Below are 20,245 nucleotides of genomic sequence, written 5' to 3' on the forward strand. Positions count from 1 at the left end.
TCCCAGGACCCATGTAAAGCAGGCATTGGGGTCAAAACTCCCAATACGCCCAAGACCATGGGAGGTGGAGCCAGGAGAATCCCAAGCTCTAAAGGTAGCTAAGGTTGGCATTGACAGTGGTGCACACAAGAGAGACCCTGTCTCAGCAGGATTGGAAGGGAAGTACAGGTGCCTCAAGCTTGTTGTCTGACCTCTACACACACCATGGCATGTGAGAACACACACATAATTTTTAAAGATTAAAGAACAAACAAGGGCTGAAGATGGTTCAGCGGTTAAGATGTTTGCCTGCAGAGCCTAACAACATGGGTTTGATTTCCCAGCATCCATATAAAGCCAGATGCACAAAGTGGCACATGCATCTGGAGTTCATTTGCAGTGGCTAGATGCCCTGGCACATCTATTCTCTCTCCCTCCCCCCTCTCTCTCTCCTTGCAAATAAATATAATATTGTTTAAAAATGGTGACACAGAACTTGTGGTCCTAGAGGACACCTTGCCCAATCAACCAATTTCATGGATGGGCAGTCACAGATGAAGTAATAGCTCAAAGACCATTCCTGACTTAAGCAGGGCTTGGTGGCCCAGTAGCCCCTAGAAGACCCTGCAGTGCATAGATAGAGCTCTCCCCACATCCCACCACTTAGGCTCAGCACGGATGGAAAGGTCATGAAGCAAACAAGGCTCAATCTGCCTCAGAAAACAGCCCCAATACTGTCCCCACACCTGCTACCTCCTGCCAATGGAGCTCACAGTGACATTCCTAACCCTTTGAGGTTCAACAAGGAAACACATTCAACAAAATCGCAACAGCACCATGACAAGTTAGCTGAGCTCTGACAATCTCAAAAAAGAGCTCATGATCCTTATAGGTCACCACGAACAGTCTAGAAAGCTCTGAGCACATACCTAACACATTTTATATAAGCAAAACGGAGGTCAAGAGTTTTTGACTGCTTTAGCTCTTGATAATACATCAAAAATCCATTTCTTCTTCAACTGTTGCCGTTATAGAGATGGGACCAAAACTGCAGACTGGCTTCTACTCACCATAACTAGACTGCAGAATAAAACAGGGCCAGGCATCACCCACCTCATCCACACCTTCTGCTGCACCTGGCTGACCTTCCAGAAGTTGTCTGCTAGACTAGCTCATTACTAATCTACACACAGGAGCAACAGGAAACCAAATTTGAGCCTAGAGATTGTCCAAATCAACCTCTAACCAAGAAGCCCTCACCAAATCAATAGGTCCACAATCCACAGGCAACTTGTGTTGTTATTGTAACAGAGATGTACAGCTCATAAAACCAGACTCTGCGTGACAAGTAAACTGTGCAGAGGAGGACCCCAGGGCCTGTCTTGCAGTCTCTGGTGGTGTGACTCAGGTGTCCCACATAAACGTGTGTGTTATGAATGCTAAATCCCCAGCAGGTGGCAAGTTGAAAATTGAAGCCTCCTGGAGGCAGTGTATTGTTAGGGGTGAGCTTATAGGTGTTATAGCCATCTTCCCCTTGCCAGTGTTTGGCACACTCTCCTGATGCTCTTGTCCATCTAATGTTGGCCAGGAGTGATGTCCACCCTCTGCTCACCTGCCATCATGGAGCTTCACCTCAAGTCTGTAAGCCAAAATAAACCCTTTTTCCCCCACAAGCTGCTCTTGGTTAGGTGTTTTCCGCCCACAATGTGAACCTGACCGCAACAGTAAGGCTAGTGAGAAGTGGGATCACTGCTGCTAGAAACCTGACTATGGCTTTTGGCCTTTGGAGCTGATTTGCAGGAAGAATGTGGACAAATTTGAAACCTTGGCCTAAGAGACTCCTTGCAATGCTGTAAGTACAACTTGATGGACCATTCTGGTCAGCTGAAAGACCTGAATGCAGTAAGAACTATGGTCTGTGAGGTTTGACTTATGAGGGTGAGAAAGATGAGTTGTGTGAGAGGCTTGGTACGTTTTGTTTGCCTGTGTCCTGGGAACTTCTGCATTGCATAGAAGTGGACTGGTGTGAGCAGAGGGATATGGCACAGTAAAAAAAGAAAGGAAGAAAGAAAAGAAATCTTAACGGTCATGGTGGTACATGCCTTTAATCCCAGAACTCGGGAGGCAGAGGTAGGAGGATCGCTGTGAGTTCAAGGCCACCCTGAGACTACATAGTGAATTCCAGGTCAGCCTGAGCCAGAGTGAGACCCTACCTCAAAAATCCAAAAAGAAAAAAGAAATCTTTGGGCTGAAACTGCTGTCCATTCAATTGCAGTTGTTTGAGAGATTGCAACCAATGAGGTTGGGCCAGCTAATCTGCATGGGGACAACAGGAAGAATGCAGTCTGCATAAAGGGTCTGAATGCTGGAGTGTCCTCTTCTTCAAAATCAGCTTCATTCCCCCCTGGATTAACAAACTGGTAGCCCACCTGGTATTACGGAGTATAACAAATGCAGGAAAGAGAGGGTCACTGAATTTGCAACATGGTTTTGTATTTTGGAAATGGTCATGGACAGTGTAAAGCAGGCTTGTTGGATTACCTGCATGGAGACCCAATGGAGATGCCAGGACTATGGGATGGATGCCAAAGACAGCTGCAAGCACTGGGTGAAATTTTCCAGGACTGTGAGTAGCCTAGCTGGAGGGGAAGAACTGGAACTCCAGAGACTTGTCACTGGTTAGAATTATCTGACTTAGAGCTACAGAGTTTGATGTTTGCCCTGTTTAAATCTTGCATTAGTTCAGTATTTCTTTTCTGTGCCTAAAGCCATCCTTTTCAGTGTGAACATTATTCTGTAATATTATGGTGTTTTTTGCTTCTTGGGTTTTTTTTGTTTTGTTTTGTTTTTTAAGATTTTTTTTTTATTTGATTATTTGAGAGAGAAAGAGGCAGACAGAGAGTGAGAGAGAGAATGGGCGCGCCAGGGCTTCCAGCCACTGCAAACGAACTCCAGACGCGTGCACCCCCTTGTGCATCTGGCTAACGTGGGACCTGGGGAACCGAGCCTCGAACCGGGGTCCATAGGCTTCACAGGCAAGTACTTAACCACTATGCCATCTCTCCAGCCCTTCTTGGGTTTTTTTTTTTGTTTTGTTTGTATTATGGCTTAGTTAAAAGACCTTGCACTATGGGGATGTTTGAACCTCATTGGGATGAATAAAAACTATGGGAACTGGGCTGGAGAGATGGCTTAGCGGTTAAGCACTTGCCTGTGAAGCCTAAGGACCCCAGTTCGAGGCTCGGTTCCCCAGGTCCCACGTTAGCCAGATGCACAAGGGGGCGCATGCGTCTGGAGTTCGTTTGCAGAGGCTGGAAGCCCTGGCGCGCCCATTCTCTCTCTCTCCCTCTGACTGTCTTTCTCTCTGTGTCTGTCGCTCTCAAATAAATAAATAAATAAAAATTTAAAAAAAAAAAACTATGGGAACTCTTAAAGTCAGACTGAATGCATTGTATTTTACATCATGTATGGTTATCAGTGTATGGGGGTCAAGGATGGAATCTGGAGGTGTGATTCAGGTGTCCTCCATAAACTTAAGTGTTCTGAATGCTAGGTCCCCATCTGGTGGCAATTTGGGAATTGGAGCTCCCAGAAGTAGTGTATTGTTGGGGTGGTCTTATAGGTATTATAGCCAGCTTCCTCTTGCTAGTGTTTGGCACACTCTCCTGTTGCTGTTGTCCACCCAATGTTGGCGAGGAGGTGACGTCCACCCTTGGATCATGCCATCATTTTCCTCTGCCATCAAGGAGCTTCCCCTCAAGTCTGTCAGCAAAAGTAAGCACCTGTCTCCCACAAACTGTTCTTGGTCGGGTGTTTTCTGCCAGCAATGTGAACCTGACTACAACACGACCCAACCCCAAAGATAGACCCTCTGCCACGAGGCAGCATCTGCTAGACCTCTGACAACACAAAGAAATCAGGCCAGCCCCTGCAGAGGGCAGGCTGTCGACGTCTTTCACCGCTGAGTCCATTCCAGCACTAGCGTGAGCTAAGCAAGTGTCCCACCACCAAGCTTTGTCCTCAGCTTACCTCTGGCTCTTACTACATAGCATGGAGCCTGCACAAGGCTGAGGAGCAACAAATGTTGGTATGGACCCTTCACTTATGTGCATACCAGGCCAGGGAGGCACTGTGGGTGGACAGTCCTTGCCCTGGAGAGGGTTATAGCAAAGCAGACCAGAGCAGAGGAGTAGGAATTAAATCCATGACAAGAACCACCAGTCAGCACAGCAGGCTGCAAAAGTGCAGCGTAATGTTAATCCGCCCTGTTTCTGTTTCTGTGCTCTCAAAGCAGCAGGGGACAAGAGGAACCAATGAGTCTGGCAAGAGAGAACACAATGCCCAACATCACACAGGTCGTATGGAGGTGTTCCAAGGGAAGTGCCTCTTAGCCCTGGGCTTTCAAGTATAACAGACATTGTACATTATAGTAATCCACTAATCCATAGCTTCATTTTCAAAGGTTTCATTTATCCATGGTCAACTGTGATGAGAAAATATTAAGTGGAAAATTCCAGAAATTAACAATTCACTTACTCTAGTAACTTTTACTATAGTACACTGCTGTAATTGCTCTGTATTATTACAGTGGTTAACTTATTACTGTGTCTAATTTATCAATTAAATTTTATTGTAGGTATGTATGTAGGTATAAGAAAAAAGCATCTATATTAGTGCTATGGTCAGTTTCAAGCCTCCACTAGGGGGCCTGGAATATACCCATGATGTAAGGGGAATCACTGCACTCAGGCAGGTAAGCATTTAGCCCTGGATATAGCAAATACTACATGCTCTTGTTTTATGTTAAAGGTGTTTCATTTTTTTGGTGTTTTTTTTGTTTTTTGAGGTAGGGTCTCACTCTAGTCCAGCCTGTCCTGGAATTCACTATGTAGTCTCAGGATGGCCTCGAACTCACAGTGATCCTCCTACCTCAGTCTCCCAAGTGCTGGGGATTACAGGTGTGAGCCAACATGCTTAGCTCTAGACTTGCTTATTTGAAAATTCAGAAAGAAATTCTGGCCGGGTATGGTACATGCTTTTAATCCCAGCACTCAAGAGGCTGAGGTTGGAGGACTGCATGAGTTCAAGGCCACCCTGAGACTACACAGTGAATTCCAGGTCAGCCTGGACTAGAGTGAGACCCTACCTCAAAAAAAAAGGAGGGGGGGACTCTGGTTACAAAGTAAACTGACAATCAGGAGGGCAAGGAATTGGCTCAGTAGTGAAGTGCTTGCCACACAAGCATGAGGACGTTACGTTTGGATCCTCAGCACTTACATAACTGCCAGGTATGCAGAGCAGCCCACCTCCCATCCCTGGGAAAAACTGTCTAGCTAGACGACTCTTCAAGTGAGAGATCCTGTCTTAATAAGTAAGGTGGAGAGCTATTGAGGAAGACCCAATGTTAACCTCTGGTCTCCAAACTCAAGTACACTCACACATACACCTCTACACATATAAATACACACACATGCACACTTAGACATACTTGAGGTAAAATGACACTCAGTAGCCTTCCTACATACCAATAATAAACATGCTGAAGAAATCGAGAAAACAACCCCATACACAACTGCCTCAAAGGAAGGGAGAGAAGAAGGAAGGAGGGAGGGAGGGATGGGGGAGAGCAAAGAAAAGAAAAACCACAGAATAAACAACCAAGGCCACGAAAGTCCTCTTTTAAATCCTAAGCATAAAAAAAATAATGCTAGGCTTGGTGTGGTGGCGCACGCCTTTAATCCCAGCACTCACGAGGCAGAGGTAGGAAGATCACCATGAGTTCAAGGCCACCCTGAGACTACATAGTAAATTGCAGGTCAGCCTGAGCCAGAGTAAGACCCTGCCTCAAAAAACCAAAATAAGTAAATAAATAAATAAATAATGCTGGGATTTGGGGAGGTTGAAGCAAGCAGATCTACATGTGTTCAAGGACAGCCTGGGCTACATAGTGAGTTCAACACCAGTCCGGGTTATAGTTTAAGACCCTGTCTCAAAAATAAATAAATCAGGCAGCACTGAATTTGATCAATTAAAGCATCCAGAAGCAAGTTTAGGGTCTCAGATTTCCATGTTAACTAAACCATTTGCAAGCTTATGCTGACAATATTAGTAAATATTTCACTGAAACACTTCTGAAATGTTAGGCTTCCAGTATTTATGAAACAAATCTCTGAGAGAGGCACTGGGCTCATTATGATGGGATTGTATAGTTCTTAACAAGTCTTCAATTTGGACATTTCAGAAATTCTGCTTGGTCTGTTTTCTTAGATGGTACATCATGTGACTAAAATCAAGTAGGATAGTTGAAACTGTTAGACCATTACTCATGTCAGCTTAACTAGGTACTGTTTATATTGTTAATAGCTGAGATGTTAAAGATTATGAACCCTAAAAAATAAGGATGAAATATTCCTGTATTAACTCTATTTTAAGATTGTCCTAGAAATAAGACTCATTTCCTCATATTATGTGATTCGTCATAAGATAACGTACACACATTGTATTTCAAATGATCATGTGGGTAAGGCAGCTACTCCTCACACAAGGCTCATAAAAATTTTAAAGACAATGTGTTCTGCATTTCAAACGTTTATCTTTTGCTGATATACACTGACCAAATCCCATGCAAGAAAAGACAGACCCTATATGAATTTGAATATTTTTGGAAATATGTCATTTTTGAGGATCATCCTCCTATATTTATTTCATCCTCTGGAAGTGTGTGGGTAATCATAAAACTGCTTTTGAAGCCAGGTGTGGTGGCACATGCCTTTAATCCCAGCACTTGTGAGGCAGAGGTAAGAGGATCACTATAAGTTTGAGGCCACCCTGAGACTAATAGTGAATTCCAGGTCAGCCTGGGCTAGAGTGAGACCCTACCTTGAAAAACTTAAAAAAAAAAAAGTTATTGAAGTGAACCCATCAGTATTCTGTTCTAATACTTAGAGTATGACCTTCATGTTAATCAGTATTTTATTTATTTGAGAGGGGGGTTGGATATAGAGAGAATGGGCATGCTAGGGGCTATGGCCACTGCAAATGAACTCTAGATGCATGCACCACCTGCTTACGTGGGTACTGGGGAATTGAACCTGGGTCCTTAGGCTTTGTAGGCAAGTACCTTAATCACTAAGCCATTTCTCCAGCCCAGCCTTAATGTTTAAATATGTCTTTGTTTCCACTATACAATGATAAATCCAGGAAATGTTTTCCTTTATAATGAAAACAATTTTTTATTTGTAAAATGTTTATAATGGAAAAGTCAATCCTATACATGTCCAGTAAAAGTAATACCTCAAAAGTTAAAAAAAAAATAATGCTGGGGCTAGAGAAATGGCTCAGTGGCTAAGGGTGCTTCCTTGCAAAGCCTTGTGGTATGAGTTTGATTTCCTACTGCCCAGGTAAAGCCAGATGCACAAAGTGGCACATTCATCTAGAATTCGTTTGTAGCAGCAGGAAATCCTAACATGCTCATACACATGCACAGTCTCTTTCCTAATGAATAAGATATTAATAAGTAAATAAAAGTAGCTTTAAAAATAATGCCAGAGGTATCACCACAACTGATTTCAAGTTATATTACAGAGCTATAGTAAGGAAAACAGTATGGTACTGGTACAAAAAAAAAAAAAGTCATGTCCACTTATGGAACAGAAGACCCAGATATAAACACATTCAGATACAGCCATCTGATGTTAAAAATTTACATCAGAAAAAAAGAAAATTTCTTTAACAAAGAGAGCTGGGAAAACTGGAAATCTACATGTAGAAGAATGAAACTAGATCTTTTACTCTCATCTTGCACAAAAATCAACTCCAAATGAATCCAAGATTTTAATGTTTTGGGGGGGGGTAAGGGTTGAGGTAGGGTCTGTCTCTGGTCCATGTTTACCTGGAATTAACTATGTAATCTCAGGTAGCCTCAAACTCATGGTGATCCTACCTCTAGCTCCCAAGCGATGGGATTAAAGGCGTGTGCCACCATGCCAGGTGAATCAAAGACTTTGAGAGCTGAAAGTCTTATAACTATTGAAGGGAAAAGTAAGGAAAACAGTTTAAGATAAAGACATGGTTAAGGACATTCTCCAGTCACTCAGGAAGTAACTGACAAATAGGACCCCATGAAATTAAAAAGCTTCTGTATAGAAAAGGAAGCACTTATTAAGTGGAAAGTCAGTCTACAGAACAGGAGAAAATTCTTACCAACTATATTTCTGAAAATCTATAATATTTTTTTAAAAAGCTAAAAAAAAGCCACCCAACGAAAAATTAAGTTAATAAACTAGTGAGTTCTCAAAAGCAGAAATACAAATGACCAGTAAATATCTTTACAAGTGTTTAACATCTTTAGCCATCAAGGAAATACAAAATAAAACTACTTTGAGATTCCATTTCACTCCAGTCAGAATGGCATCAAGTAAACACGACAAGCCAGGCATGGTGGCATATGCCTTTAATCCCAGCCAGCCCTTGGGAGGCAGAGGTAGGAGGATCACTGTGAGTTTGAGGCCACCCTGAGACTACATAGTGAATTCCAGGTCAGTCTGAGCTAGAGTAAGACCCTACCTTGCAAAACCAAAAAAAAAAAAAAAAAAAAAGAAAAAGAAAAAGAAAACACAACAACACAACAACAAGGACTGGAGAGTTGGCTTAGCAATTAATGTGTTTGCCTGCAAAGCCTAAGGACCCAGTTTTGATTCCCCAGTACCCATGTGAGTGAGCCAGATGCAAAAGGTGGCACATGTGTCTAGAGTTCGTTTGTAGTAGCTAGAGGCCCTGGTGCACCCATTCTCTCTCTCTCTCTCTGCCTCTTTTTTCTCTCTCTTTCAAATAAATGTTAAATTTATTTTAAAAAATTATTAACTAGAAATATGACTGGAGAGATGGCTTAGCAGTTAAGGTGCTTACCTGCAAAGCCAAAGGACCCAGGTTCAATTCCCAAGACCCACATAAGCTAGATGCAAAAGGTGGCACATGTATCTGGAGTTTCTTTCCAGTGGCTGGAGGCCAGGACACATTCATATTCTCTCTCTCTCAGTCTCTCTCTCTCTCTCACACACACACACACCCTTCCTCAAATAAGTAAATATATACTTTTTAAAGCTAGAAATAAAGCTAATATATGATACAGCTATACCATGCCTGGGACTATACCCAAAGGACTCTATGTTTTATGACAAAAATACCTGTACATCTTTGTTTTTGCTTTTCTATTCTCAATAACTAGAAAACGGAATTAACCTAGATGCCCACCAACAAAGGAATGGATAATGAAAATGTGGTGTATATGTACAATGGAGTTTTATTATAAAATTTGCAGGAAAATAGATGGAACCAGAAAATACAATATTAAGTGATACAATTTGGGCTCAGCCAAACAAGATTGTATGTTCTGTCATACACAGATCCTAGATTCTAATTCTAGAAGTGAGAATGTGTAGAGGCCAAGAAACTAGAAAGGGTCAGGAAAGGTGAGGAAAAGCTTTTAAAGGAAGGGTGGAGAGAGTAATTGAATACATGTGATATGAAAGTGGGAGAAGGAATAATGGGGGTGGAAGACTATAAGCAGAAATGAGGGCAGCAGGGGAGTGGGGAGAGAAGAGATGAGAGGATTAACCAAAACTAAGTTTGTATGAAAATACCAAAAAGGGGCTGGAGAGATGCCTTAGCATCTTGCCTGTGAAGCCTAAGGATCCCAGTTCAAGGCTCGATTCCCCAGGACCTACATAAGCCAGGTACACAAGGGGGCGCATGCATCTGGAGTTTGTTTGCAGTGGTTGGAGGCTCTGATGTGCCCATTCTCTGTCCCTCTCTCCCTCTCTATAGCTCTCAAATAAATAAATAAAAATAAACAATCAAATGCCAGGCGTGGTAGCACATGCCTTTAATCCCAGCACTTGGGAGGCAGAGGTAGGAGGATGGCCATGAGTTTGAGGCCACCCTGAGACTACATAGTGAATTCCAGGTCAGCTAGAGTGAGATCCTACCTCAAAATAAATAAATAAATAAACAAACAAAATCTAAAAAAACAAAAAACTATCTCTTAAAAAAAAAAAAAAGAAAATGCTAAAGGGAAACCTACTAACTGTAAGCTAATTAAAAAATAAAATGCAGCTGGGCACGGTGGCACACGCCTTTAATCACAGCACTTGGGAGGCAGAGGTAGGAGGATCGCTGTGAGTTTGAGGCCAGCCTGAGACTACATAGTGAATTCCAGGTCAGTGTGGGCTAGAGTGGAACCCTACCTCACAAACCAAAAAAAAACAAAATAAATAAAATGCTGGGGCTGGAGAGATGGCTTAGCGGTTAAGGCACCTGCCTGCAAAGCCAAAGGACCCAGGTTTGATTCCCCAGGACCCACATAAGCCAGCTGCACAAGGAGGTGTGTGCATCTGAGTTCCTTTGCTGTGACAAGAGGCCCTTGTGCATCCATTTTCTCTCATGTTCTCTCTCTCTCTATTCAAATAAACAAAAATAAACTAGTAAAAAACAAGATGCTAGAGGCAGGCATGGTGGCACATGCCTTTAATCCCAGCACTCGGGAGGCAGAGGTAGGAGGATCACCAAGAGTTGCGGAGGCCAGTCTGAGACTACATAGTGAATTCCAGGTCAGCCTGGACTAGAGTGAGACCCTACCTCGAAAAAAAAAATCAAATATTACAAAATTGCTAAGCTCAGAACACTTTCCTAGACAAAGTGCTAGCAAGTGAATGAGAGAAAGGAAAAGGGAGAGAGAAAAGAGAAACAGAAAGGTAAAAAGAAAGAAGAAACTGAGGAACACAGGTACCTTGTTCATGTTGGCATTTTCACATGTGCATCTGATTTAATCCTCACAATAAACTAAAAGGTAGGTCTTATCTAGTTAATAAAGCAAGACTAAGACTGCCTCCCAACAAAAATGTTTACAGTCAGGCTGGAGGGATGGCTTAGCAGTTAAGGCATTTGCCTGCAAAGCCAAAGGACACACATTCGATCCCCCAGGATACATTAGCCAGATGCACAAGGGGGCGCACGTGTGTGGAGTTCGTCTGCAGTGGCTGGAGACCCTGGCACGCCCATTCTCTTTCTCCTTTCTCTGTCAAATAAATAAATAAAAATAAAATATTTTGGAAAAAAGTTTACACTCAAAGTCCCCGAGTGTGCTGGAGCTCAATGAGACGCTGCACTCTGCTGCTGGCACAGGCTGCAGCAGTGAAGGCAGCACCATTGAGACGAGGGCCTGGGAAGACGGCTCCGCAAGTAAAAGCCTTTGCTGGGCCAGCACAAGGACCTGCATGGGCGTGTCCAAATGCCACAGCGCCCTCAGTCCTGAAGAGGGCGGAACTAGGGGCTTGCTGACTAAAAACAACAGTTCCAGGCTCAGAAGAGCACAGACACCACTTAAGATCCTCCTCTGGTGTGAGGGCACATGCATCTGCATACATACACACTACATATGCCAAGAAAAAAAAAAGTAACTGCACAGCAATGAGACAACAACTGGAAGAGGCAGCAAGTCCAGGGTGAAGGTGAGAAGACTGCACAAGACAGGCCTGCTTAGGCAGAAAAGCAGCACAGGCAGGAGGGCATTAAGAGCCACTCTCTACAGACCAGTATCTGCTGCCTCTCACACAACACTGTCAGACCAGGGTGCAACAGAAACACTGTAACAAACGCTCTTCTACAAAGTCTACAACAAAGAACTCACTCTGCTGATCTGATATCACAACACTGTCTCACCAAACAGCAACTGGTCTCCAGCACTCTCTACAATGCCCCTTGACGCATTCACTTGTTTTGTTTTTTGGAGGTAGCCCAGGCTGACCTGGAAATCACTCAATAGCCTCAGGGGGGCCCTGAGCTCATGGCAATCCTCCTACCTCTGCCTTCTGAAGTGTGGGATTCAAGGTGTGTGTCACCATGCCCAGCTAGAGAAGGAAGGGAGGAAAGAAGGAATGGAGAGAGGGAGGGAGAAAGAAAGGAAAGAAGAAAGAAAGAAAGAAAGAGGCTGGAGAGATAGCTTAGCGGTTAAGGTATTTGCCTACAATACCAAAGAACCCACGTTCAATTCCCCAGGACCCACATAAGCGAGATGCACACAGTGGCACATGCATCTGGAGTTCATTTGCAGCAGCTGAAGGCCCTGGCATGCCCATTCTCTCTCTCTCTCCCTCCTTGAAATAAATAATTTAAAAAAAAAAACAGCTTTAGAGGAAAAGAAAGGAAAGGAAAGGAAAGGGAAAGGGAAGGGAAAAGAAAAGATGAAGCTGAGCATGGTGACATATGCCTTTAATCCAGCACTAAGGAGGCCAAGGTAGGAGGATCACTGTGAGTTCAAGGTAAGCCTGGGACAGTGAATTCCAGATCAACCTGAGCTAGAGAGAGACCCTACTTCAGGAGGGGGAAAAAAAAAGAAATCAGGCCTGCCGGGTATGGTGGTACATGCCTTTAATTCCAGCACTCATCTTTAATCCCAGCACTCAGGAGGCAGAGGTAGAGGATGGCCGTGAGTTCAAGGCCACCCTGGGACTACATAGGGAATTCTAGGTCAGTCTGGGCTACAGCGAGACCCTTCCTTGAAAAACTTAAAAAAGTAAAATTAAGCCGGGCGTGGTGGCGCACGCCTTTAATCCCAGCACTCGGGAGGCAGAGGTAGGAGGATCGCCAAGAGTTCAAGGCCATCCTGAGACTACATAGTGAATTCCAGGTCAGCCTGAGCCAGAGTGAGACCCTACCTCAAAAAAAAAAAAAAAAAAAAAGTAAAATTAATAGGAAACAAAAAAAAAAAAGAAGCTAGGCCTACAAAAGAAAGAAGGACCTTTCCTTGCCACAGAGACCTAAGTACTGAGCATAACACAGGCTGTGTGCATCCCAATCTCAGGATTTACCTGTTTGCTCTAGTGACAAGTACACAAACCCTTTGTTGCCCATGGGAGAACTATGAATTTGAGGCTAGCTTGGCTACATAGTGAGATGGGCCAACATCCAACTTTAATACAGTTGTGGGCCCATAGACAAATTCCAGGCACAAGTGTTCTGTTTCCTTGATTTCTTGACTTTTTCCCCTCCACTGTTTTTTTTTTTTTTTCTTTTCTTTTTAAATCCCAAAGGACTATAAAACCACAGGAAAATTGTTCCTGGAAAACAAAGCCCATGGCCTCTTTATCCCTTTAGTTAGGACAGATGAATCCGACCATCTCCGCACCCTAGTTAGCCAGGACAGTTCTTTACTTGCAGGTAACAAATCTTGACCATCACCCTCCAGCACACTGCCTCCATTACACTAACCCTTCACTTATCACCACAATAAGGCCACCCACAAGGGCCCCACACAGTGATCCACACTGGACGTGAACCTACCTCATTCTCCATGGAACACCCCATTAGACACTCAGTTTGAGTTGTTTCTTTGGAGGAATTCTGGTTTTTCACCCTCTGCCGACAGTTGCTATGCATTTTCTATTCCCTTTTCAGTTTGTTGAAAAATATGGTCAGATGCTAGCCCTCCCTCTGAAAAAAAAAAAAAACGCAAGTACACAGGAAGACCAGAAACCACAGCTTCCTTCTGCAAAGCCCACTGACGCTGTTTTGTTTGTAAAGAATGCAGAAGGCAGCTGGAAGCATGAACCTGAATCATCCAGAAGCAAGCTTGTTTTAATTTCTTTACATTTTCTCACTCAGAAGTCAGGTTTATCGAGGCTGAAGACCCTTGTGACTTAATATTCCAGAATGGGGATGGGAGATGGCACGGTGGTTAAGGGTGACTGCACACAACGCCTGCTGACCCAGGTTCAAACACCTAGTGCTCACAGACACACAGACTAGCACTATGTCTGAAGTTTGTTTGCATCAGCAAGAGGCCCTGGTGTGCCAATTCATTCTCTTTTTCTTTCTCTCACTCACTCACATAATTTTTTTTTTAAATGAAATCTTATAGAAGCCAGGCATGGTGGAACACGCCTTTAACCCCAACACTCAGGAGGCAAAGGTAGGAGGATCGCAATGAGTTCAAAGCCAGCCAAGACTACAGAGTGAGTTCCGGGTCAGCCTGAGCTAGAGTAAGACTCTACTTCAGCCGGGCGTGGTGGCGCACGCCTTTAATCCCAGCATTGGGAGGCAGAGGTAGGAGGATCGCCGTGAGTTCGAGGCCACCCTGAGACTACATAGTGAATTCCAGGTCAGCCTGAGCCAAAATGAGACCCTACCTTGCAAAACCAAAAAAAAAGACTCTACTTCAAAATAAATAAAAAAGCTGGGTGCAGTGGTGCACATCTTTAATCCTAGCACTTGGGAGGCAGAGGTAGAAGGATCATCATGAGTTCGAAGCTACCCTGAGATTACATAGTGAATTCCAGGTTAGCCCAGACTAAAGCAAGACCCTACCTCGAAAACAGCAATAAATAAATAAATAGCTTATTAAAAATATTCCAAGGCTAGAGTGAAACCCTGCATCAAATAGAAAAAGAAGGGCTGGAGAGATGGCTTAGTGGTTAAGCACTTGCCTGTGAAGCCTAAGGACCCCAGTTCGAGGCTTGATTCCCCAGGACCCATGTTAGCCAGATGCACAAGGGGGCGCATGCATCTGGAGTTCTTTTGCAGAGGCTGGAGGCTCTGGTGCACCCATTCTCTCTCTCTCTCTAACTCCTTCTCTCTCTATCACTCTCAACTAAATAAATAAAAATGAACAAAAAAATTAAAAATAAATAATAAAAAAAAAAGAAAAAAGCCAAACATGGTGGTGCACACCTTTGATTCTGGCACGCAGGAGGCAAAGGTAGGAGAATGAATCACTGTGAGTGCGAGGCCAGCCTGAGACTACATAGTGAATTCCAGGTCAGCCTGGGCCAGAGTGAGACCCTACCTTGAACCCTCCCCCTGCCAAAAAAAATTCCAGAATGGTTACAAACAGAATCAACTTCTTAATATTCTACTTAATTACAATGTGTGTGTACGCATGTGTGCATGTGTGTGTGTGTATGTTTCACAGATCAAATGTAATGCAAACAGGTATGCATGGACCTAGATGGGGTTAAACCTCAATAAACCTGCCACAAGTTGAAAATAACCTTAAGTCAAATACTTTCAATACATCTAAAAGGGCCTAGCTTATCCGGGTATGGTGGCATACTCCTTTAATCCCAGCACTCAGGAGGCAGAGGCAGGAGGATTGCTGTGAGTTGGAGTACACCCTGAGACTACATAGTGAATTCCAGGTCAGCCTGAGCTTGAGTGAAACCCTACCTCAAAAAAAAAAAAAAAAAAAAAAAAAATCCTTTTCTTTAAAAGTCAAGGTCCAGCCGGGAGTGGCGGCGCACGCCTTTAATCCCAACACTCGGGAGGCAGAAGTAGGAGGATTGCCATGAGTTCGAGGCCACCCTGAGATTCCATAGTGAATTCCAGGTCAGCCTGGGCTAGAGTGAGACCCTACCTGGAAAAAAAACAGTATTGCAAGACAGGATTAACAAGTCTGCTTCTCAGCGAACACTCTCCCCACCTCCCCCAGCCCTAGCCAAGGCAAACACAGATCTGCAACCCAACGGTGGTAGTCCCCAGCTGAAACTCAGTCCTCCCAGCTGGCACCAATTCCATGAAGACCTAGGTGAAGGGCTGGGCTGCTGCCCACATCTGGGACCCCAGGGCCTCCAGCTGGCATCTGTAAGCACTCCTGCAGTGCAATCTGCCCCCAGAAAAGCAGGACCACTTCCTGTTGGGACAGGAGCTCCCCAGAAGTTCCTCAGGAAGGCAGCGTACCAAGCTCCCACAGTGGGATGCTTCAGTGCAGGAGAGTTCTGCATCTCCCTGCCCACCATGGGTCTGACCTAGGGGGAAGGAGAACCAAGGACTGAGACCAAAAAGTTTTATTGCTGCTGTTTCTGGTTTTGGTTTTGTTTTTCTTCTTTTTTTCTCTGTGCTACTCTACTAAAGTATGGTCTTCCTAAAGCCAGGGCAGTCCTAGAACTCACTCTGTAACCTAGATCAGTCTTGAGTTCAAGATCTACCCCTTAATCCAGCCTTCAGAGCACAGGGTGAGTGGGTATGAACAACAACCCTAAAAGCCAGGAAAGATTGGAATGATATATTCCAAGCAATGAAGGAAAAGAACTAACCAAGAATGCTATTGGATACACTGGGAGAGAGAGAAATTACCAGTGAAGATACTCAACAGTGGACACTACAAGTCTTAAATTTTGCCAGCCAGTCCAAATGAGCCAATAGATACAATAGTGGCATGTCTGTCATGGTGGAAACCAACTGCCCTCTAATTGGACTGGAGGCCCACTCCATGGGAGGGAATACATCCCTGATACTGAAAACTTAAAACAGGGGTAGACATGAGCCCTAGGGGTGTAATGTCTGCTGCTGTCTGGCTAAATGTATATACTATGCTCATCAAACTGCCCAATAAGCACTTCTCTTAATGTTCATACACATATATTAATGCTACTCTCACTTTTGGTAGAGAACCTTCTCTTTTCAGAAGGCAGTGATCTTGGAATGACTCAGAAGGCATCATGGTGCTGGAAAGAAGTGACAGGAGTGCTCAGCACTGCAGTAACTCTATTGCACTTTCTAAGGCTCAAGATCTATTGAGGAAGAGGTGGCAGAAAGAATGTAAGAGCCAAAAGAAGGGTAGGACTCCTTACAATGTGCTCCCCCCAGACACAAAATGGCCGGGATATCCATGACCTCACAGTGCCTGACACTACCTACACAAGACCATCATTATAGGAGGAAAAGATCATGACATCAAAATAAGAGAGAGACTGATTGAGATGGGGAGGGGATATAATGGAGAATGAAGTTACAAAGGGGAAAGTGGGGGGAGGGAGGGCATTACCATGGGATATTGTTTACAATCACGGAAGTTGTTAATAAAAAATTAATTAATTAAAAAAAAACTCTTTAGAGCTGAAATAAAAAAGAATGCTGTTGGAGGGCTGGGGAGATGGCTTAGTGGTTAAGGCATTTGTCTGCAAAGCCAAAGGACCTTGGTTCAATACCCCAGGTCCCACATAAGGCAGATGCACAAGGTGATGTAAGCACTCAAGGTCACACATGCTTCTGGAGTTCAATTACAGTAGCCAGAGGCCCTGGCATGCCAATCCTCTCTCTCTTATTTAAAAAAAAAGGGGGGGAGAAGTGGGAGAGATGGCTTAGCAGTTAAGGCACTTGCCTGAGAAGCCTGAGGACCCATGTTCTACTCTCCAGATCCCAAGTAAGCCAGACGCACAAAGGTGAGGCACATGCAAGGTTGCACATGCCCATTAGGTGGTGCAAGCATCTGGAGTTCAATTGCAGTGGATGAGGCCCTGGTGTGCCCACTCTTTCTCTCTCTAAAATAAAATTCTAAAAAATTTAAAAAAGGAGCTGGGCGTGGTGGCGTACGCCTTTAATCCCAGCATTTGGGAGGCAAAGGTAGGAGGATCGCTGAGAGTTTGAGGCCACCCTGAGACTACATAATGAATTCCAGGTCAGCCTGAGCTATCATGAGACCCACCTCAGGGGGAAAAAAAATTAGAAAGGGTCTACAGAGATGGCTCAGCAGTTAAGGTGTTTGCCTACAAAACCTGAATTCAGTTCCCCAGTACCCATGTAAAGCCAGATGCACAAAGTGGCATATGTATCTGGAGTCTGTTTGCAGTGGCTGAAGGCCATGGCATGACCTTGCCCTTGCTCTTCCTCCCTCCCTCTCTCTCTCGCCAATAAAATTTAAAGGAAAAAAAAAAAAAAAGAATGCTATTGGACCTTTGCAGCAGGAGTCCATCAACTCCACTGATCATTCTTGCCAAGGAACAAGTCACAACAACCATGGCCTTTAGAGGTACCAGGAAGACAGCCATGGTACCAGAGGTGGTGATTCACAGAATTCATATGACCCTCCACCAGCCGCAACATGAAGTCTCTAGAGAAAGTGTGTGCTGACTTGATCAGAGGAGCCAAGGACAAGAGCATCAGAGTAAAGGTACCTGTTCACATGTCCACCAAGACACTACAAGGACAATGTATTTTGGTGAAGGTTCCAAGATGGGAGTGCTTCCAGATAAAAATCCACAAACGACTGACTCATTGACTTACACAGGGCTTCTAAGATTGCTAAGCAGATTACTTTCATCAGCACTGAGCCAGGAGTGGACATTGAAGTCACCACTGCAGATGGCTAAGTCAATTATTTTAATAAACTGACCTCAGTCTTTAAAAAAGAAGAATGCTATGGGACTAGAGAGATTGCTCAGTGGTACAGGCCTGCAAAACCTAACAACTACAATTTGATTTCCCAGTACCACCTCAAGGCTCTAAAAGGACACCAAGCCAACCCCAAACCCAGTAGACAACAAGAAATAATAAAAATAAGGACAGAAATTAATAGAAACTAAAAGAAAAATACACAGAGTTAATCAAAGAAGTGGGTCTTCAACAAAAGAAATAAAAGCCAGGCATGGTGGAACACGCCTTTAATCCCACCACTTGGGAAGCAGAGGTAGGAGAATCACCATAAGTTCAAAGCCACCCTTAGACTACATAGCAAATTCCAGGTCAGCCTGGGCTAGAGAAACCCTACCTAAAGAAAAAAAAAAAAAAAGGTAAATAAGTGATAAACCCTTACCCAAGCTAACAAAAAGGGAGAAATTCAAATTAACAAAATTAGAGACAAAAATGGAGTCATTACAACAGACCCCAATGAAATCCAAAATGCCATTAAATACTCAATAGGGCTGAAGGGATGGCTAAGCAGTTAAGGTGCTTGCCTGGAAAGCCAAGGGACCTCAGTTCAATTCCCCAGGACCCACATTAGCCAGATGCACAAGAGGGTGCATGCACCTGGAGTTCATTTGCAGTGGCTGGAGGCCCTCCATACCCATTCTCTCTCCCCCTCTCTCTCTCAAACAAGTAAATAAAGTAAAAAAAAAAATTTTAAAGAATACCATAAAGCTGGGAAGCATGGAAAAATTTCTTTCTTTCTTTCTTTTATTTTTTTTTTAATTTTTATTTTTTACTTATTTATTTGAGAGTGACAGACAGAGAGAGAAAGACAGATAGAGGGAGAGAGAGAGAATGGGCGCGCCAGGGCTTCCAGCCTCTGCAGACAAACTCCAGACGCGTGCGCCCCCTTGTGCATCTGGCTAACGTGGGACCTGGGGAACTGAGCCTCGAACCGGGGTCCTTAGGCTTCACAGGCAAGCGCTTAACTGCTAAGCCATCTCTCCAGCCCATCTTTTTTTTGGTTTTTTGACGTAGGGTCTTACTCCTCTAGTCCAGGCTGACCTGAAATTCACTGTGTAGTCTCAGGGTATCCTTGAACTCATGGCAATCCTCCTACCTCTGCCTCCCAAGTGCTGGGATTAAAGGCATGTGCCACTACGCACAGCTTAAATGGAAAATTTCTAAACACACACCCTTCCAAAATTAAGTGGATGGCATCAAAACCTTAGACCCATTATAAGTAACAAGACTGAGATGTAATCAGAAGTGTCCCCACAAAGAACAGCACAGGACCAGATGGATGCACCTGTGCGCTAGGGCTTCCTGCTGCCCGAACAAGCTCCTGATACACACACCACTGAGAGTCTGGCTTTACACGGACACCTGAGAGCCAAACCCAGCCACTAGCAAGGGACTCAACTGCTGAGCCGTGTCTCCAGCCCAAGTTGTCTACTCTATTGCTTTTTTCGAGGTAGATCTCACTCTAGCCCAGGCTGACCTGGAACTCACTCTGTAGTCCCAGGCAGGCCTCAAACTCACAGTGATCCTACTACCTCTGCCTCCAGAGTGCTGTGATTAAAGGCGTTTACCCAGCAAAGATGGCTATTCTTTTTTTTTTTTTTTTTTAGGAACTGAACCTCTTTAAAAATTTATTTATTGGGTGGGGAGGGAGGGAATTACCATGGGATATATTTTATAATCATGGAAAATGTTAATAAAATATTTTTTAAAATTATTTATTTATTTTCAAGGAGACAGATAATGAGAATGAACATGTCAGGGCCTCTAGCCACTGTAAACTCCAGACACACTTTGTGCATCTGGCTTATTGTGGATACTAGGGAATTGAACCCTAGTTGTTAGGCTTTGAAGGCAAGTACCTTAAGTGCTGAGCCATCTGTCCAGCCCTAAGCTGGCTATTTTTAAAAAGCTAACACAGCCCAAAATAAGTTTTGGCTCTGGGCTGGTAACATTTAATTGCTGCAATCCACACTGAAGTTCTAGTAACACCACTGTGGCTTCCGAGAGCCTCGGCTTTCTGTTCTTTTTTTGCCAACACATTGTAATTTGTGTCCTTTGTGTATGT

At 43.9% G+C, this 20,245-nt stretch overlaps 1 protein-coding gene across 3 annotated transcripts in view; it reads right to left on the reverse strand.

Annotated features, from left to right (window-relative positions):
- Ccm2 (CCM2 scaffold protein) overlaps positions 1–20,245 on the reverse strand; it is a 66,243-nt gene that overhangs the window by 29,547 nt on the left and 16,451 nt on the right. The window contains exon 2 of one of the 3 annotated variants that reach the window (XM_045136181.1): positions 13,318–13,467. The exons of the other annotated variants lie outside the window; for them this stretch is intronic. Coding sequence (XP_044992116.1) covers positions 13,318–13,413 — 96 coding nt within the window. The 5' untranslated portion in view covers positions 13,414–13,467. The remainder of the gene's footprint in view (positions 1–13,317; positions 13,468–20,245) is intronic. 3 annotated transcript variants of the gene reach the window in all.

This window comes from Jaculus jaculus, chromosome 16 (genome assembly GCF_020740685.1).
Source record: "Jaculus jaculus isolate mJacJac1 chromosome 16, mJacJac1.mat.Y.cur, whole genome shotgun sequence".
In the NCBI taxonomy this organism is placed as follows: domain Eukaryota; kingdom Metazoa; phylum Chordata; class Mammalia; order Rodentia; family Dipodidae; genus Jaculus; species Jaculus jaculus.